Raw genomic sequence first — 22175 nt, 5'->3', positions numbered from 1 at the left:
CAGTGCGGCTCTGTCAGGCGTGCGAGTGACACGGCCGCGAGCGAGATATGTCAGTTTAACTGAACAATAGTGAGTCGGTATTACTGTGAAATATGTGGTCAATGTGGTGTTACGTGTTTGTGGCTGCTTGGGTGTCGGCTCTAGCACAGGTATTGAATATTAAAATAGCGCCACAGTCTCTGTAACAGTTGGCATTACTGACCAAGGGCTTCCAACAGATACAGTATGAGATCATCTGGTGGCCTTTAAACGTAGTTTATATTTACTAATTATTACTTCTTTTATTTATTTATATTTTCAGCAAGGACTCTATAGTGACAAGGTCACGTTATATCTTTACAAGTCTTATTTGCTTTTTTTAAATTAATTTCAAATTTGAATCAGTCACGGCTATATATTTGTGTAATATTTTACTTTTCAAATACTTTAAACCGGCAATGGTCAGTCCAAGCCATTCTCAGTTAATTGTTGTATGGTTGCATGATTTAAATATATCTAAAGAAACGGTAGAGTTAAGGATAAATTTAACGTGGGTAGTAGAGCATTAAGGTTAAATAAATATACAATTAAGTTATTATTAAACTGACCTTTACATGTACAATATGATTATACAAAATACTCATACACAATAAACAGTCGACGTAATACGACGTAACATATAACCCAGTTTCTTTACACAGATGGTGATAAAACTCATTCATAAACGCATAGATACCAAACACGGTACAAAAGTATTTTCCATATCAAGTATATGTCGATAATAGTCAACAGGTTTATATTAATTCAAAGAATTTGCAGTTAAAAAGTTAGTGTTTTTTTACTTAATTATTCATTGTTTAACTTCGTACTTAACATTTAGATTAAGTAAAACAGCTCTACTATACTAAATAATTTTATTTACTTTTTAAAATAACCAAAGGCGTGCGTTGATAATAAATATTCTTCACTTATATTGATACGTGAATTAATATAAGTATCCACAAATATGATGATAACTAACCATAACGTGTTGAATATTAATATTGTTTCATTTTTTTTTTGGTGTAACGGAACGATGAAATAAATAATGCCCCATCTGATGTAGAGCGCTATTATCTGCTCAGAAATCATAGTTGTCTAAGGTTGCGTTAGTTGGTACAAACGTGATTAAATTAAAACTAATATTTATTTGTCTTATTAGTATATCAGCATTAAAAGGAACAAACAAATGTGTTGAAAGTTAAATATGTGTATTCCATATTTGAACAGTAATTTAAACGCATCTGTGGGTGTAAATAAACAATTTACAAAGTTTGAAAATGACAAAACTGTTACCATACAAGGACATTTTAGTTACATAAAATTATTTTGAACAGGTACATTAAGTAGTTTTTTCTAAATATCCATACGCCCAAAGTCCTGTTTATAAAATGTTATGCGCACGTTTTCGTTATAAGTAATTCCTTTAGTTATTCGGTGTGTGTGCCTGAGCACACTACCTTCTTACTGTTCTCTACAGCGTGTATCACTTTCGTTCATGATGTTGGATGATATAGCATGCATTGTAACCGAACCCTACGACAAGTTCGACTTGTCGACTGGTGCACCCTTTAAACAACTTAAAGCGTATTGCTATAGAATCCCGATCTCGTAGCACTGCGACCGGCTTCCCAACACTTAAAGATGGAAAGGCTCATATTGTGTTGTAGTTACACTGGCTTATAACAAAATATATGTTTCTCCAGGAAGTTTTACATTTATACATCACAAAGTTATTGCATAGTTCTAGTATTAGTAGTGATTTTTTTTTAAATTAAAAAAAAACTACTTGGTTCAAACCAATTTACTGTGGTAAGGAGTTTGCATGGTAATGTACATAATATATTTTTTTTAGTTTCATCATTCTCTTATTTTAGAAGGGACACATTTTACCACTTTGGAAGTGTCTCTCGGGCAAACTATTCAGTTTAGAAAATGATATTAGTAACATCAATATCATTTTTAAAAACCTATCCATAGAACCCTACACGTATGGGTTTGATGAAAAAAAAATAAGTTTTAGTTCTAGGTATGGGTACCCCCAAAATTTATTGTTTTTTTTTGCTATTTTAATGTGAAAATCTTAATGCGGATCAGAGAAAACATGTACTTAACAAGTTTCAACAGTATAGTTATTATAGTTTCGGAAAAAAGTGGCTGTGATATACGGACCTCTGCTTGTGGCGGCGACGTGGGGCGGGTCGTTCCCTTCCCTAAAATATGGTCGAGGGAGGCGATGGCTGGTCCATGCGTCATGCTCGTGAACGGGTGCTACTCGTGGGGGCTGGATGATCTTGTTGTCTCACATAATAGAGGTATTTATTTACGGTATGTGTGGATTGATGCATCTACTATACTCAATAACTCTTGTGTTTATAAGTATTAGTTTACTTTTTTTTTCTTTTTTTGACTTACTCATGTAAGCCTTTAAGTTTTTGACATTTGAGTATTTTTGTTGCGTCACTTTGCATATATTGTAATTGAAATGATTTGTAAAACAACTAAAATGTAAATCTTGACTTAAAAGAGTTGCAATGAGTTTCTTGCTACTTCTTCTCATTAGCTCAACCCTTTTCGAAGTAGCGGTAAATTTAATAAGAAACAATATTTTTATATTTTTTTTGACATTCATAAGTGTCATTTCTGTGACCTACATGAATAAAGTGTTTTTGAATTTTGAATTTGTTGGACGGACAGACATGACGAATCTGTAAGGGTTTCGTTTTTTGCCATTTGGCCACGAAACCCAAAAAAAAACAATTTATTTCTTAAATTGACTTTCTTATATCATACCATGTAAATAAACGTTAATGTGCAACTAACAAAAAATTGCTATTACTGATCACAAACATACGTTTCATTTTAATATTTATATATATAAATTTAGAATGGTGTGTATTCCATGTACGGCACTACCAAAGGTGTTACCGTGTTGGTGGCAGTTGGCAAGGCTGTATATCGAGTCACATCGCCCACGTGCGTCCTGTCAATGGATTTCATTACCCAATATTATAATATAAAATATCCTACTAAGGTCATACAAACGTCTATCACAATCATTTAATATTTATTACTAATATTCAAACTCAAATAGTTTTATTCAAAATAGGAAATTAAATCACTTACTGAAAGTCAAAAACTACCTCCCAGTCGGAAATTGATGGCTCACACCTGAATATAAATGTAATCACAGGGCTATACCACAAAGAAACATTTACTGAAAGAGGACTTTATTTTGATAAAAAAAAAAAACAATTCAAACTGCATTCATAGATTTTTAAATAATAGCCTGATTGTACCGGGATTCGAACATGATTGTCAGTTGTATATCTTTACGGCAATGTCAGCTTTTCATTTTTCTGAACAAAATTTCACATCAAATGTGAAAATTCACGGTCCTCCTTTCCTTTTATTTTATTTCTGATTCTATGTTATATAGCAATTTTTGTCTTTCGATTGGTATGATAAAGTTACATTGTATATTTTTCTCGCGTAGCAGGTTCGATTCCCGGCTCAATCAGGAAAAAATCTATGAACGCAGTTTAAATAGTTCTTTTAAATAACTTATAATTGTCGTATTGTTATTAATTAATATAAATTCTTCTTTCAGTAAAATGTTACATATACAATATTTATTGTACTTGCCCATGCGACATAGCCCTGGGACGCACTGTATATATTTCTATTCTAGACTGTCGTGTGCTTATTCTTAGCATTACCTACTCTTTCCGAATTAGAGTAGAATCGTCACAATGAACAATTGGCTAATGATCGGAGTTCTTGAACGTGTGCGGTTAAAAAGATTAGACAATCAATTAACATAGATGCGGCGCGACCAGCTTACTTAAGTTATTTTAACGGTATGTCGCATTATATTTGTGTCTAAAGAGGGCTATACGCTATTTATACCAAGACAAACACTAAAATAGAAATTTTAAGAAATTAAGATGGTACTGTTGCTTCCTAATAATAATAACATTCTTGAAAATGTAATGCATGACATACATAGATACATTTGTGAAATTATGATAGCTAGCTTGGATAAGTCGAGGTAGTAAGTGTTTATCATTACTATTGTACACTTTCTTATTTGTGGTAAGCGTTAAATAACATGTTAAAATTTGAATTTTAATAATATAAATATAATTTAATAACATATAGCCGCTGGGAAGCGAAATTATCAACTGGAATAGGCAACTCGCAAGCTAGTCTGTCCACCTGAGTGAATAAATAGTAAGAAATTAAAGTAAACTCAAAAGATAACGCTTTATTAAAGATAATCATTATAGAACAATATTTATAACTCATGTTGATACTTAGCTGTATCAATCACAAACTGTTAGGAATTAATAGTTTTCCACTGGACGATAATCTATTTGTCATTTCACAAAAATAGGTATTTAATATATTTTAAAAGTCTGTCATTCAATGGAACCTACAATGAGTCAAGTTGTAAGAACCTTCTGACTCACGACGAATACATAGTAGGTAGTTGTAGCCTTAACAATGAATCATAAATAAAATATTTAATCTAGACATAGGTATTATGTTATTACACAAACAGCCATCAAACTTGTTCATTCATTACAGGTTTTTTGCTTGTATATTGATAGTCACTGGCAAAACAGTACATTTTGAAAGATATAAGGTGCACGGAGGCAGTGTTATAACAGATATGGATATTCTTTAAAGTTTATACTTAAGAAGATTAAAACGTAATATTTATTTTATTATTATTTATAAGGTTTGTCAACAGGTGTACCTACATCTAAGTTACGACCAGAACTCACATTCGTATTATAAATAGTAATAATATAATTATAATAGATGCAGACCCAGTCACAGGCAAACACAGCTTGCGTTAAATCAATATCGCTCGGTATAGATAAACAAATTTTGCCCCAAAATAGGCATAGCCTTCAACATAATTTTTACGTCTAGATAAAGCCTCTTTTTTTGGAAAAGGAGGACAAACGAGTACGGGTCACCTGGTGACAAGCTGATGATGTTGCAAGAGAATGTGGGTACATTCTCTTGCAATATCAGAGGATTCACAGGAGCGTTGTCGGCATTTAAGGAAGGTATACGCGTTTTTTGAACGTATCCATGTCGTATCGTCTTCCTGTTGCTACTAGACAACCGATGAAAACAAGCCAGGTTTATTACGTTAGTGTCGATGACAGGCTACGTCTTATTGCGTTTGTATGTCACTTAATGTTAGTGTTTTTGCATTGCTCAGAATAGAGGTCAAACTCAATTTATTTTTCGACTATTTCACAGCTGTCACATCTAGATGTATGAAATATGATCTAAGGGCATGTACTGTGGATACAATATATTTAATACAATATACATAATTGAACTTGCATAAATACAAATAAACATCTCTGATTGGAAACAAATACGCACCTACGAGGACTCGAACCCGGCTCAAGCATATATATGTAAATTAATATACTTTTATGACAGTGAATTTGTTAATATTATACATAGGTACTAAATGAATTATTAAGTTATTTACGTCTCATATTATAATATCTTAAAATATTAATTTTATAAATATTAATGATAGCATTGTGAAATCCGACATGTTTCGGTATAACAGTAGTGTTTAGACAATTTGTAACATATTTTGCATGTCAATTGACGAAACATATTGGATTATCAATAATATTAATATGTTAACATCTTAAGTACAATGTTTCCTGCACATAAAATTTCATTTCATTTCATTTCATTTCAAGCTCAGGCTCACTAACCACTGCGGTCATAATTTTGTTTTATAAAAGTGAACGACAAACAAGCATGCATACACGCGGGTCGTTTAGGGATAATTTTGATTTATATAACGGACACTTGGACTGTATTTATACGAATTGATTGAAGCAAAAGAAATCATGTCCGATGACAAAATTAATAATGCAATGAATTATCATGTTTATATCAATACATATATATAAGTGTAATGTAGTTCTACAACGAAATGAATGTTGTGTACATCTGTTATTGGTACTAACATCAGTAATTTAATTTCTAATTTAATTATTATATTGATGTATCGTTAAGAATAAATAAATAATTATATTTTATAATTTTACGGCCTTACTATCAATTTGGTTTAAAGTTGTACCTCAGATTAAACCAAGAATATGCAATATGTAGACTATATCGCTGACAACACTGTCAATACAAATAATTCTGAAGTTTACCGAATGTCAAACAGCCTTGCAAATAAACGCGGGAAACGTTATACGTCCGAGTAAACCAATAATAAGCAAAATGTCTATTTGTAACAATGACGCTCTTATGTATAGAACGTCATTGATTTGTAAACATTTGACATATTCTTGGTTTATTATATTCTCAGGTATAACTTCATACCAAGTATGTAAAGCCATTCAAGTCTACATGTGACCGACTCAAGGATGTGTAATTATCAGCTAACTCGTCAATATAACTGCTAATAATGTTATTGCTTGAATTGCTAAGTTCAGTGAAGTTAGGACACAGCTGATTGGGTAGGTAGCTTCCTGATTGGACGGCACTCTTTCCTAGTAATATAGACGTTGTTAAATAATGAATATGACGACACGTTTTATATTTCTTTAACTTTCATTTATTAACTAGCTGCAACCCGCGGTGACGTCCGCGTGGAAGCTATACAGCAGTTAATATACTATATCTACATCTGTTGTTATCATAATATGTCGTATACCTATATGTTGTTCTGACCTCTTGTTATCTTGTTGATATTCATGCAAAATTAAATAATTGAATTAAATATATATACATATTTATTAGTTTTTACGTTTTGTCGGAACAAACGAAGAGACGATAATTTTACTCATTTTTTGGCTCCGGTATTGTTTGTTGAGCACACATGTTGGTATATTTTTTTAAAAAAGGTTTAGTATTTACTTTCTTACGATTTAATTATCTTTATATCATAAAACTTAAATAATCTATTTAAATATTAAAATCCGTGCGTACACCGTCACGCAAATTCGACACCCTGACGTTAGCTGGTCAACTAGACCATTTCTATACTATCTAGTAAGTAGCTGAAGTATGTATTAAAAGGCATAAAAGGCATTTATTTTCTCAAAGTTGATTCCTTTAGAATTCTTTTTGATGTCATTTCTAATAACTAGTAGATACTACTATTGTATATCATACTTCAGCTACCGAGCCTCTTGTAACTCACATGTCTACTGAATCACAACCAATGGACGAGAATTAAATAACTTGTAATGTACATACATATAATACGCACCCTTTTAAAATTAATTTAATATTTTAATGTTACATATTGGATGTTTTATAATTATTGTACATATAGAGGTAATCATCATATTACTGTAACAGTGGTATGACATGAATATTTCGCAGTTTTTCTGTGGCTCATTATAATTCATAGCGAGTCTTCAAGTATAAATGTTGGACACCTTCGATCTCCCGCTACGGTACTTAGAGACGGTTCAATTAGAAAATGTTTTAATAATAATTTTTATTTCAGACACAGAGATCCACATGATATGTTAGCAAAATAAGTTTAATTTATGTTAGTATACACTTATATAACAATATTAATACTAAGGCTCTTACGGAAGGCACAAACACCACTAGGTACATGTCCACCCGCTCAGTGTCGCTAAAAGGGTCCATCATGCATCATTTGTCTGTTAGAGTGTTAAAAATTCTTCTCCTCTTTTTGAAATCATTTTCCCATCGTATTGTCTGTCTCCCCCTATTTCTTTTGACCTTGGACTTTTGGACTTGGGTAACGTCCAAACCATCTCGATGTATGGCGAGAGTTCCTCCAAGTTTATTTTTTTAAGGAATTTTACATACCAACAACCAAACTGAATAAACTTTCAGCTTCCATGGAGTTTTTTCTCAGGAGGATAAGCGTTGTATAACTGTAAATGTTTATTTACAAATGTGACAACGAGTTCTTGTCACTTCTTCTCATTAAAGCTCAACTTTTTCCGAAGTAGTGGTAAGTGGTTTGACATTCATGTGTCATTCCTTGACCTAAAAGATACTGTGATTTTGATTTAATTTGATACGGGTAAAAGCGCTTACATATCTTCCTAAAAGGCCGGTAACGCTCCTGTGGTTCTGTAGTGTGTTTTGTATTCTGTAGAGGAATCTGGTATTGCAATAAAGAGTAGGCGGCGGTGATCACTTAACAGCAGGTGACCCGAACGCTTGATTATCCTCTATCTTCTCTTTTTTGTCCTCTAAGAGATGAAATTTCCATAACTTCCTTCTTAGTGCTTATTAACGCCATTCAAGGAACCTTTATACAAAATTTAATTCCCAAAGTTTGTATTATAATAACTAGTGTGTAATAAAATATTATCATTACATGTACATGATACACTTACAATATACTGACGTACACACGACCTGACACCCTGATATTGTGTGAACAATTTTGATTTGTCCATGTGTGGGTTAAATAGTGGTATAGACAATATGGTGACGTTTTATATATATACTAACCTGCTGACCCGGCAAACGTTGGTTACCTATAAAAATATTTTTAGAAATAGACCGTTTCTTTAACACCGCAACATTACTTTATTTTTTTAAATAAAGGAATTTTTCTTTATGAAAATGCATCAAATAACATCACAATAAGAACTTTGACTGCTATATCTATATGTTGCCGCAATTAATTCAGTTGTTTAAAATATGGTCAATTTATGATTTGATTCGGACAGTTGACACACTGCCAAGTAAAAAAATATGCTAACATTGTCTTTAAGCAAACATGCCGTTCCGTTATCAGACTGAGAATGATATTATGCCTTTATAATATGTATATAGAACGTTATTGGATTTAGTATTCTAAATACTAAGAAGCTAATCATCAATCATAATCGGTTACAGCTACAATTGATTCCCTTTCCGTATTACTGTATGTGTTAAAGATGTTCTTCTGTTATTATATACGCTAGTTTATTTTTTTACTTATATTAGTCTATTCGTTACATAATTAAATTACAATTCGTGACATGTAAATCAGCTGTGCCAGTAATAACAGACAACACTAACATAAATTGTTCGTAAAGAACGAAACGCTCTGATAACTCTAGCCGATGGTTATCACGAACAACCTTCCGGAAATAGCCAAGTTACACCTCTAGCTCAGGTACAATCCATACGTAACATCGGCCTTTTAATCTTGAATGTTTCACAATTTGCCTGTTCGCAAGGACAATAAGAATCGTAATTGTAATCAGAGGGGTCATCAGCCATCATTTAATTTAAATTAAGGTGATTTCATCTTCAAATTGTAATGTTGTAATTATTAAAAGTAAACTTTAATTTTAACTTTCTTAATTTTTGAACTTATACTTCATTTGTCAGGGAAAAATTACCAGAGTGAATGATTACGATGCGATCGCATACCGTCACGTAAATTCGACACCCTGACGTTAACTGGCCAACTAGACCATTTGTATCATACTTCAGCTACCAATCCTCTTGTAACTTATATGTCTACTGAACTACAACCAATGGACGAGAATTAAATAAACTCAAATATATCATTTCAATTTATATACAAGTTTTAAAATAAAAAAGATATTTGTCTCCAATTGTATTAAAATTATTTAATTACACGTTATATAACTAAATTATGCAGTATAATAATATTTTCATTGGCTGTATTTAATATCTTCTTTATTACATCAAATATCGACTCCAGTTCTACGTTTTACAGTAGAATTAGATTATACTTTGCCGCGTGCCTTATCGGATAGCTCCTCAAATACTAATTATTCTAAATAATATCACAAACAGTAAACAATGTACAACTCCTTTGTTTAAGTTCGATTATGACATATGCTTGCTTGTTATTCACAAACAACGCTACTCGTTGTATTAAATAAGTTTATGAGTAGAACCACTAACTACCATGTTACATTCGCAACTTGAACATCAGTACAAACAATGAAAACCGCTATAAGTAGATTAACAAGAGTTTAGACAACCTGTATAGCAGAGTGGTTAGCGATCCTACCTACTAAGCTAGAGGTCCCGGGTTCGAATCCCGGTAGGTGCAAGCATTTATATGATGAATAAAGATGCTTGTTTCCGATGGATGTTTAAATGTATTTATGTATGTTTATATGAATATATGTATGTTTAAGTAAGTATATTGTATTAAATATATCATTGTCTTGTAACCCATAACGCAGGCTATATATGCTTAACTTGGGGCAAGATAATTTGTGTAAAAAGTGTGTCAATATTATTATATTATTATTATTATAAAGAGGCAAGCAAAATCCCATGTCTTTTAAAGATAATTTTGTAGGAAGTCAAGAAATGATGTACATTTTCCATTGTTTTGATCAGAACCTAGGTCGAGATGACCGAAAGATCGGCAAAATCATGGGAAGGAGGTGGGTTATCCCATGTCTCGGATGGAACAAGCTGCGTATAATTTTACTAATATTTTTAAATCTAGGCATATCCTGTACTTTAAGTACAAAACAACGATATATTAAACACAATATAGTTACTTAACCATACATAAATAAATATAAACATGATTTGTAAACAAAGATACAATTACATAAATGTTTGCACCTACCGGGATTCGAACCCGACACCGGGAGTAGGCAGGGTCACTAACCACTGGGCCATATGAGTTATCTTTTATGTCCACAGGCTTATATTCTTCATTGATTGTAGATTACGAGTTTCGTCAGTAACTATCAAGTTATTTAAGATAATTTTCTAATTTTCCGTAGTATTAGAGGTTTTTAGTCCCAGATTAAGTAGGACTTAACCGTTGGCAAAAAACTGAAATTACGAAAACCCTCGTTGTAAAAACAATTTCTCACTCTCGAGCTAAAGAAATAAATATCGAGTTTTGTGCGCCACGCCATCACAAATTAAGCAATCTTTGAATATTCGTCTTGGAGGTAAAAACAAGGTATCTTGTGCGGCACCATAAAATCAGATTTGCAGGCGTGTCTTGTTATCATTGTGTCGACATCTCACCAGAACAGTCTGTTGTACCGCGGCCTTGAACATTTGTCATTCAATAAACAATTCATAGCACGTACAAACATACGTACCTATACTATTGCTCATGAATAATATTATTTAGTCATACTTAAGACCAACTGTTGAGTACCAGTAAGGAAATTCGCATAACGTTAAATAAAGTAAGAATTATATTAAATAAACCGTTCCACAAGAAATATAAATATTAAATACTGCGACTTTATCAGTATACTTGGCGGATATATATACTATACTTCGTCCCCATATTATTGTAAATACTACTTCAAACTTATGTGAAATCACTGCACGTTATACTAAACTAAATTTCAATTTTACTTAGGCAGTTCCGCCTTTTATTCGTAAATCCTCTTTGCTCGTCACTTTGAGACATAAAATATTTCATTAGCTCAGTAATTTCAAAAGCTACGGTACGTGTAAAACTAAAATACAATAACGCTTGCACATTACTACGAGATACTATAGAAAATGACGCTATATAATCAAGTTAAAAGATGTAAAACGCGGGGAAATCGGAGGTCTCAAACATATTGCAAAGTCACATATATATTTATCGCGAAGATGTATTTATAGATTTTTACATGATTTGATCAAACTGCTTTCAAGACGATACGACATAGTTACCTCCATAGGAGCGCATAGGTCATTATTCTGTGGGTAGTAAAGGTGGCGGTGATCACTTAACACAGGTGACACGTACGCTCGTTTGTCCTCCAATCCCATTAAAAAATATATAGCAGAAAGATCTAGATGATATTATATTATATTAAACGAAACAGAAACGAAAAAGCAACCTAAACTAAGTATAATATCTTATTACAAGTTAAGCAATGAAAAACAGCATAGAATTTGTTACGCTTATTGAGATATCCTTGGCACATACATGGTAATTGTTTGTCATTTCCTATTGACTAATGTTTATATAAGGCCTGTGGTGTGTTGTTAAATATATTGCGAAATAAGGAATTCAGCTTTGCGATATAACATTAAACTGTCAAAACAACGATGACCTGTTCTAATGTTCATCATCATCATCAGCCGAAAGACGTCCACTGCTGGACAAAGGCCTCCCCCAAAGATCTCCACGACGATCGATCCACCGCTGCCCTCATCCAACCTTTTCCGGCGATTTTGACCAGATCGTCGGTCCCTCTTGTCTACCACCAACACTGCGTCTGCGTTCTTGGTCGTCATTTGAGGATTTTCCTTCTCCAATGGCCATCTGTCTTTTCAGCCGTGTGCCCTGCCCAACAGCCCTTTCAGTTTCACAATCGTCTATATTAAGTTTATTTTTGTATTTGACTTTAAAGACCGTCAAAGCTGTGACTCCTCTCACTCTGGTCTTCCTCTTATTAGTGACCAGGATGTTTGTTTATTCTCTTATTGTAAAAAATAGCCGAAGCCTTAGAATTGTATGTGTGATCGGAATACACAGATCCTTAAATTTTTTTTACACAAAAAACAACCCACTTCATAAACACTTTTCCAAAACAATAGATATAATAGGTCCTTACATATGAAATTGGCGTTTTGTATGGGAGGAACAAAAAGTCGAATATTTTTAAATATAATATATTTAATTAATCAAAGTATGAACCATTGTTTTCTATGCACTTTTGCCATGTCATAGGTTCATTGATCCCTTTACTAAAAAAACCAGTCGGACGGGAATCAATAAAATCTGTGAAGGCGATTTGGACTGCCCCATCAGAGTTAAACTTTTTCCCTTGCAAGAAGTTGTCCAAATTTCGAAAAAAATGGTAATCTGTTGGAGCAGGGTCCGGGGAGTACGGAGGATGTCTTAGACATTCCAATTGAAGCTCTTCTAATTTGGTAGCCGTCTGTTGTGCAGTGTGTGGTCTAGCGTTGTCGTGAAGTAGCAGTGGCGTTGAGCGATTGAGCAGCCTAGGTTGTTTAGCCGCTAGCTTTTCCATCATGGTTTGCAATTGCTGGCAATAGACATCAGCCATAATAGTCTGGCCAGATTTGAGAAAACTGCAATGAAGAATACCGGCACTAGTCCACCAAACGCTTACAAGTAACTTTTTTGGGGTTAATTTTCGCTTGGGACAGGATTTGGCTGGCTTGCCAGGATCCAACCATTGCGCTGAGCGCTTCCGATTATCGTAAAGAATCCATTTTTCATCACAGGTAATGATTCGGTTTAAAATACCTTCATTATTGTGCCGGTTCAGTAATGTAACGCAGCAGTCGACGCGCGTTTGCCGGTTTGCTTCAGTCAATTCGTGAGGTACCTTTCAAGCTTTTTAATCTTCCCAATTTGCTTCAAGTGAATTAAAACAGTTTTATCACTAACACCGCAGCCTGCAGCTAACTCGGACGTGGTTTGCGATGGATCCGCTTCAACAATAGCCTTCAATACTTCATTATCAACTTGGGTCTCAGGCCGTCCACGAGGCTTGTTCTGCAGGTCGAAATTTCCAGAACGAAAATGTTTTCTTTTGCAACATGACCACCATACACATCATTCACCCTTCGAGTTGTTTCCGCAGCACTAGTGCCACGGCAGAACTCGTACTCGTAAATAATGCGATACTTTAAGTTTTCCATTTTGTAAAATGAGTGACGCAAACAGAAAAATACAAATGAATGACGGTCATCGAAGCACAAATACATGAGTAAATAGCTGTACAAATTTGAATTTGGAATTCCTTACCAAAGATGAGAACATCGTGATTAAAGTGGCCAGTACGAAATACGCCAATTTCATATGTAAGGACCTAATAATATGCACTAATAAGTATTAAAATAATTTCGTATTTTTTAGTTTTTTTTTTGTAGTTTTATTTTGTTTATGGCTTGGCACCGACTTCAAAGCTATAAATATGTGACACATATAAACAATAGCATTTTATTAATATTAAAGGTTTGCGATGTGTATTAAATTAAATTTTTATTAAGTTATTTTATACTTTTCAGTTTTTGGAGTCGGTGTTTTAAACGTAGTTTTTTTTTTTAGTTTCAGTTAATAATAATATATAGTCAACCTGAATGTAAACTCCAAAAAAAATCGTTACACAACAAACAATTACATCATCCACGTAAACAAAAATTTTCATAAAAAATATTCATAAAATGTAAACTACTGGGCCAAACAATATAAAACTTTTATAGGACCAAATGGCATCTATTCCGCATTGAACTAAAGAAGAATTGTGGTGTACATACATAAAAAAATACCGACCGAATTGCGAACCTCCTCCTTTTTGAAGTCGGTTAAAAAGTAGAAAACTTGGTCTAATGCAGGCAAACAATATATATCTTTATCCGAATGAAAACACTTCCATCAATAATTGCGGGGAAGTCTATCTTGCAGTTGATTAATGAGTCATTTTATTAAAACTTTTTTATTAAATGTCTTACAATTTAGTTTAGTATTTCAATCTGTTTTTTGCTGAGAACTATGACGTAGCTCTCGATAAGTATTGGGGGCGCTTAAACCGGTTAGCCTACACGTTACATCAAAGCAAAGACATATTGGGATTATGGTATCTTTGATCTTATGTAAGCCGTATAGATATTGTTTCGCCATTATTATTGCGACAGCAGTTCGGAGGAATAGGAGCAGATATTTAGTAAATCATCAATCAATTAGTGATGTAATATGCTTTGTTTATGTATCGATCAAGGTTTTATGCCATAAGGTATACAACAAACTATTTACTAGATAACAAATTACTTAACGACCTTGATTACCACACATGACACAGCTATTAATGTCATTCAGGTTTTTTTATGAGATGAAGTGCCAAGACAATCTAGACGCCCTGTCCATTGCAATTCAGTGTCGCTAACTATTCTTGATCAAAGCCAACACTCCGAGCACTTCAAGTTTCGCTAACAACGGCCATTCTAACAGACACAAAACAATGCCTGAACAATATTATTATTAATTGTCGCTTCATTGTGTGTCTTGTACCGCATCTATCACGGGAGTGTTCCGAAGAGCTGTTTCACCTGATTCCTGCGGCTGAATATCACCTTCGCACGACACGCGACAGATTACAATATCATCCCCACCATGTGGATGTGTGGCGTTCCTCCACAGTGCGGTTTCAAGAAACTTTCTTCCACGTACAACCAAGCTGTGGAATGAGCTTCATGGTGCGGTGAGTCCAGGAAGATAACACATGGGTTCAAAAAAAAATGCTTCAGTACAGTAACAGGCGATGTTCTTACTCTTTTTTTTTGGTCGACTTCTTACCGTTAACAGAAATGGAAAAGTAAAAAGTTATAAGCTGTAATATCACTGAGTACTTTTTAAAAAGTTAATAACTATTCGTCCAAATGATGTAGAATTGAGTAGTTCCGTGCCAATATAAAGCACTGTTATATCCAGATAAGTTATAGTAATAATCATAGTAATGATTGTTGGTGATAGTGGAACCGTTAATCAAATTATAGTAAGTACATTCTGTGGTTATACTGTGTTCTAATATACTGTTTAAAGTTCTGTCTGTTCGTAGGTCATAGACCACAAAGTAAAGCCCTTTACCCAAATTTAATAATAATATTTACATTCCGCATTGAAATATTATCAGTATTTGACTGGTACTGTAAAAGTGAACGTTCATTTACTCGTATATTTCTTGTCGTACGATCTATAGATCGGATCAGAAGTATTGCAACACGAAAATACCTACAGACAGACACTATTAAACTTGAAAATATTTTAAATAATAACATCATAAGAGCTTGCAAATTTCGGTAGCGAGAATAATGAATATCTTTGGGCAAAGGTTACCAGGAGATCAAAAGCCAGCATAGGTATAAAGTCTAGTAATTGATTCCGTAAGATCTTTGGTCAATGTTCTATCTTGAAGGGGTTGTCTCGCGATTACAAGGTTGTCATTAAATCCTGAAGCGTAGCGTGAAATCTTGACGCAATACTCAGCTTAAAGTCTAAGGCTAAAATCTATAGAGCCTACTTATACTTTTCTCAGACTTTACCTACCTTAGAATTGGCTGAATGTTAGCTTAGCATAATCTTTGATTAAGTTTTTATAGTCATTTGGGAGCTGAAATTATGCTACTTATATGAGCTTAAGTTAAGACAGCCTAATTCAAAAGTCAAGTTCGTTTTTTATCACACTCAGCTAAGCTTAACGTAAGTAAAGGTATGAACAAAGTCTAAGTAAGCTCTATAGATCTCAGTCTTAGACCGGTGCAGATGGGCCTTCATGATATCTGGAGTACTGGACTTAGCGTGCTTCTATGGCAACTTTTAATGGCTAAGGCACATCACGACCATAGACCTTAAAATCAATATCACAATATAATGTTATAAAAATATACCTACTAGAATAGAAATTAGAAATGGATCACTTAACACCAGGTGACCCGTACGCTCGTTTGTCCTCCTATTCCATAAAAAAAAACTTACGATCCATATGGCCCAGTGGTTAGTGATCCTGCCTGCTGACCTATATAACCTATAGGTTCCGAGTTCTACTGCTGGTTTGTGCAAATATATTTATATGATGAATATGGTTGTTTGTTTCCGAGTCATGGATATTTAATAATAAATTTTATAATTATATTTACAATACTATGATTACATAAAATTAATACTATCATTACTTGGAAGCGTAAGTACCAATAATACTGGCAGCATTTCCGTGTTGGATAGCTAGGCTGATCCGACCGAAATAGCTGCCAGATTTTAATAAATAAAATATATCGTTGAGTTGCACTTATAGTACCTACAGTTTATGACTAGTTTGGGACTAGAGATAATTTGTGTAAAAGGGAGTCTATAGTATTTCTATTACAGAAATCATCACACTATATCAGAAGACTCGAAAGTATAAGACACGATATAATATATTATATCATGATAGTGAAACTGTTAGTTTTGTGTGGAATATGTTTCGTTAGACAATTCTACCACCAAAATCACTTCTTTATTCTCTCTCTGGTCTTAATTTACAGAAATTTAACAAACGATCATATTTTATATTGGCTAAGCATATTGGCTAATATAACATGTATTTATAATATTATAATCTCTCTAGGAATAACGATATTAGTGCTGTGAGTATGTGTTGATGATTAATGGAGTGTCGTCAACAAAAACTAAATAACACATCATAAATTATGTAAGACATTCCTGTATATGCTGTTACTTTGCTAGTATTAACTTTTATATAACTAACAGAACTCAATTTGTAAGTTTCCTTCTTTCTTTTTACCATTATTTTTGAAATTATACTAATTATTTCCGCGCGTTAGGGAAAATGAAGCAGAGTGAATTATTACGCAAATTCGACACCCTGACGTTAGCTGGTCAACAAGACCATTTGTATCATACTTCAGCTACTAAGCCTCTTGTAACTCATATGTCTACAGAACCACAACCAACGGACGAGAATTAAATAAATTCCAATACATAATTTCAATTTTTATATACAAGTTTTAAAATAAAAAAAAGTAATTTCTATCTAATTGTATAATAATAATATAATGATATTTAATTACACGTTATTTAACAAAATTATGCGGTATAATAATTTTTCATTGGTTGTATTTAATACCTTCTTTATTACAATATTGTTTTTTCTACAAACGTAAAATAACACGAGGAATATTTTTTAAGGATTATTGTTTTATAAGCAAAGAAGCACTACTTGTTACATACATACATACACACACACCCTTTTTTATTATTTTTTTAGTTAGTAAAACTCTCGACAAAGTACACGTTCTCACGAATAATACACACACACGACGATACAGCCTGGTTGGTCGGTCTTCATCTAGACAAAAATTTACGAAATTGATATAAAATGGTACGCTCTGTGTTACTTTAACAAAACATAACTTTTTACTCTGTCTTCTTCTATTGACCTAAGTCAGAATGAGAAAAAACATTCCTTAGCGGCTGTTTAAAGTTAGCGGACCATTATGGATAAGGGGGTTAATGATTAACATTGGCCCCACAATTTATAACTTTTAATTAATATTCAATTTTATTTTCACAGAACTAGGTCCATCCTGTTTATTTTGAATATTGGTGTTTTTTTTTAATCCGAGTAGAAAACATTTAGTAGTAGTTTATCTAACCGGATGAGTAATTTTCATTTACATTTTTCTGTTTAACAACAGTTGTCTAGATACTTATTGTAGGTTAAACAAGAAATATTCAACAAACAAAACTTATTTCTTATTAGCATTTATAGTTATAAACTAGTATACATAAAATAGTATTGTTATGTGACTAGTTTGTGTATTATAATGGATTTATAACTGTAAAAGTAATATGCATTTGTGAAATAGTTCATATAGATGGAATCGTGATCGCCAGTCACCCTCGGGCGTGACCCGAGTGTCCGACCAAAACCGGCCCGAGACTTTCTGTAACATTCACTCTAGCCTATTTATCTTTATGAGTTAAACTTTAAAAAACGTCATAATTTAATAAAATTATTATTAATACTTTCGTGAATCATAACCTTATTTATTTAAATCGACTTTGCTTACGAATCATCGGTAATGGTACAGACTAGTTTCGGACCGTTCTTCATCATGGTGAATGTACTGAGTTCGCGGTAATGTCCCAGCACTACAAATTAGCGCTCGTAGTGAGGGGCTCCATGGGGCGGGGGTTGAGTCGTGCACCAAAGATGATCTAACAAATATGCTAATGATATTTATAACCTGCAACTTGAATATGATCACTGTGGCAACCTGAAAAAAATCTTATTGATTTAGTTTAAAAAATGGCACTTATAAATGTCTGCAAATTTGCAGAATATATACAAGTAAATACAGACTGTGCATAGTGATGATACTTATAATAGTCCAAATGATTCGGTTTACTTGGGCTAGTTAAATATAATTAAATATTAATTAAAACTACGTGCTGCAACTACTTCTACATACAGAACACACTGTAGTATAGACACAATAGTAGAGTTCTCAATGATAGAATCGTCCAGGATTATATTTACCCGAACTTACCCGTTCACAAGCATGGGGCATGGACTACCCATCGCTTTCCTCGTCATATTTTAGGGAAGAGAACTCTCTACGCCAAAACTACTGATTTATATACATCTGTGTTATTTGGGGGGGGGGGGGGGGGTCATAATAGTGTTCATATGACAACGAAGTAATTCGAATAAGAATTATAATGTGAAGGGCGGGTAATTCAAATAAAACTTTTGTTAGTGCTTCTTCATGAAATATTTCTCAATTATAAAACAACCATATTGTTAAGTGAGCGCTATTTTCACCTTTTGATAGCGTACTGTAGACTATCAATAGTTTTCTAAAGAATCTCTCTCTACGACCCTATCTATAGATGCGGCATCATAATAAAACATCATGAAAGGTTCTTTTACACATCGAGCTCTTTCAATGGCTGTCTATCAAATATACAAACAAGTGTAATTTGTTATTCATATACTCAGTACTTTTCAATATAGTTCTGCTTGTTTATGTTTATAACTATCAGCGGGCCTACCATGATCTCTTATTAAGATTCAATTGACAACCTAAAATGAACTGCTTTGCTATTTCGTACCACGACGTGATTAAAGCTATCTAATTTAGGTTGACGTCAAATCAACTGATTAAATCGCAATGATTTCAATTGAATGTCAAAAATGATATCAACTGAATCGCAAACTGATTTAGTTCATTCATTCGTACCATGGGGTGTTATTTCAACCTAAACTGGATAGCTTATTTGTCAAAGTGACCGATTCGAAAAAAGTTACTACTTCGTCAGAGGAAAGTGAATCGTGTTGTTAATAACTTTTAAAAAATAGTGAAAACACAGAAAAGAAACATTTTATTGGTTAAAGATGAGAATAATTTATTGGACTTTTTTGTAAAACAAAATACTGAAAATAAATACCAACAATGAAAATACTAAAGACGAGGCAGTAAGGGCCCGGGCTATAGCCTGTTCGCAAGAACGAATTAAAAAAAAATAATCTGTGGTCCTGTCAAATCAAACATCAATGGAGGTGCGTTCAAAACTCGTTATTTTTACAAAAACACATAAGCAAACATTTAATTTGTAATTCAAAGAACTATATTTATTTATATTACTATTATTTAAGTATTAAAAAGGGCTTAATGGTTTATAATTTGACGCAATTGCGCAATATTAAAATATATTTTTTGTATATTCTACGCAAAAAAACCGCTAAAATCATATCATTTTAGGTTTCGAAACGCAATTTTATTTCGTTCATTCTTCATAAGCGATCCATACGCCATTCAGTAAAAGGCACTTCATGGTACGAGTTTTAGTGATTCAGTTTGGGTACCTAAACTGAACTGCATCGGATTCGCATCGCTTATTAAAAGTTGATGGTAGTCGCTCTATCGAAAATAAACCAATGCTTTTTGTTAACTATCAAAATATGTCTGATTTCCACATTGAGTCTCAATTTTATAATTTAAGTCATGTCCCTTTCCTTCTGTTGTGGTCGCTATTATACTGTTATTTAAAATATACAAAGTAAATGGTGTTTCTTGTTATAGAATACAGAAAGCAATGGAGACTTCACGCCTATTGTGACTGCGACATGCAAGAGTGGAGTGATGTCGATACGGATCAACTTTAGTCAGCCATTTAACGGAGTCGCACATGCGAGAGAACACAGGTTGGGTTATAAAATAATAATTATCATGATTATCTAGGTACTTTATACTTTATTGGCATTAACTTGGACAACTCGGAACACATTCTTCGCAAAATATTTCTGTATGATTTAAGATTAGAAAGTTATTGGCTTCGGTAATAGCAATGTTAACTATCACAGTTCTACTATATTAATTAGAATAACAGCAGTAATGTGCAAACATTACTGTGTTTTGGTCTGAAGGGCGCTGCAGCTAGTGAAATTACTGGGCAAATGAGACTTAACATCTTATGTCTCAAGGTGACGAGCGCAATTGTATTGCTGCTCAGAACTTTTAGGTTGTTCAAGAATCCTGAGCGGCACTGCATTGTAATGTGCAGGGCGTAGGGCAATACCAGTGGGAGGCTCCTTTGCACAGGAAGCCGGCTAGAATATGGGTACCACAACGGCGCCTATTTCTCCCGTGAAGCAGTAATGTGTAAGCATTACTGTGTTTCGGTCTGAAGGGCGCCGTAGCTAGTGAAATTACTGGGCAAATGAGGCTTAACATCTTCTGTCTCAAGGTGACGAGCGAAATTGTAGTGCCGCTCAGAATTTTTGGGTTTTATGAGAATCCTGAGCGGCACTGCATTGTAATGGGCATGACGTATCAATTACCATCAGCTGAACGTCCTACTTCCTCGTCACGTCCCTTTAGTCATAAAAAAAATAATATAAGCTTTCATTCAAAACAAATACAACATAAACTAATTTAAAGTTATATTATAAGATTATTATCATAGCCACCTCTTTAGAAATAATACTGGCATCACAACACCGTTGACGACCTTTAAAGAAAGTGTACGACCATTTTGATCTATACGAGTATCATATTATATTTATAAGCAATGGTTTCCTGTATTACGGAGAAATTCAGAATCGAAGATTAAATATTCGTTTAGGTCGGAAAATTAATGATAAATGTTAGATTTTAATAACTTTTACCATTTCGGTAACGTTGAGGTTTTATGAGAAGAAGTACAAAAAACTCATTGCAACTCTTTTAAATGATATTTACTGCTTAAGCATTTTTACGTTAAGCCTTTAATGTTACGTACTTACCAAACTGATACATGAAGAAAAAAATTACATGTTATATAAAATTATTATCAAATAAAATAAGTTTTAACAAATATTTGCTAATCAACTTTTTATTTCCAACATATTCAAAGTTTGCGAATACGATCTTGTCACCTCATGCATCGCATGCTCACGAGCTTCATGCATGCACATTTAGAAATGGGACTGACCCGTCCCATGACGTTACCATAAGCAATGGGATTAAATGATAGAAGGATTTCAATGGACCCTGTATTCCACAACAAACACTCTTTTCTGCTATCGAAACCTCTGACTGTCGTCATTTATCAATTTTATTTTGTCAAATAAAATTTTATTTATTAAATAACGGCACATTGTGTAACCTAAAAATTGTTCAACCCGCATCAAATCGAT

General features: G+C 33.4%; 1 protein-coding gene across 2 annotated transcripts in view; it reads left to right on the top strand.

Annotated features, from left to right (window-relative positions):
* LOC126968480 (uncharacterized) overlaps positions 1-22175 on the top strand; it is a 35721-nt gene continuing 13546 nt past the window's right edge. For both annotated transcript variants that reach the window (XM_050813547.1, XM_050813545.1), the window contains exons 1-2: positions 1-149; positions 20581-20702. In XM_050813547.1, coding sequence (XP_050669504.1) covers positions 93-149; positions 20581-20702 — 179 coding nt within the window. In that variant the 5' untranslated portion in view covers positions 1-92. The remainder of the gene's footprint in view (positions 150-20580; positions 20703-22175) is intronic.

The sequence above is a fragment of the Leptidea sinapis genome, chromosome 15, assembly GCF_905404315.1.
Source record: "Leptidea sinapis chromosome 15, ilLepSina1.1, whole genome shotgun sequence".
Lineage (NCBI taxonomy): Eukaryota > Metazoa > Arthropoda > Insecta > Lepidoptera > Pieridae > Leptidea > Leptidea sinapis.
Note: the sequence above shows the minus strand (reverse complement) of the source record. Positions and strands in the feature narration are given on the sequence as shown.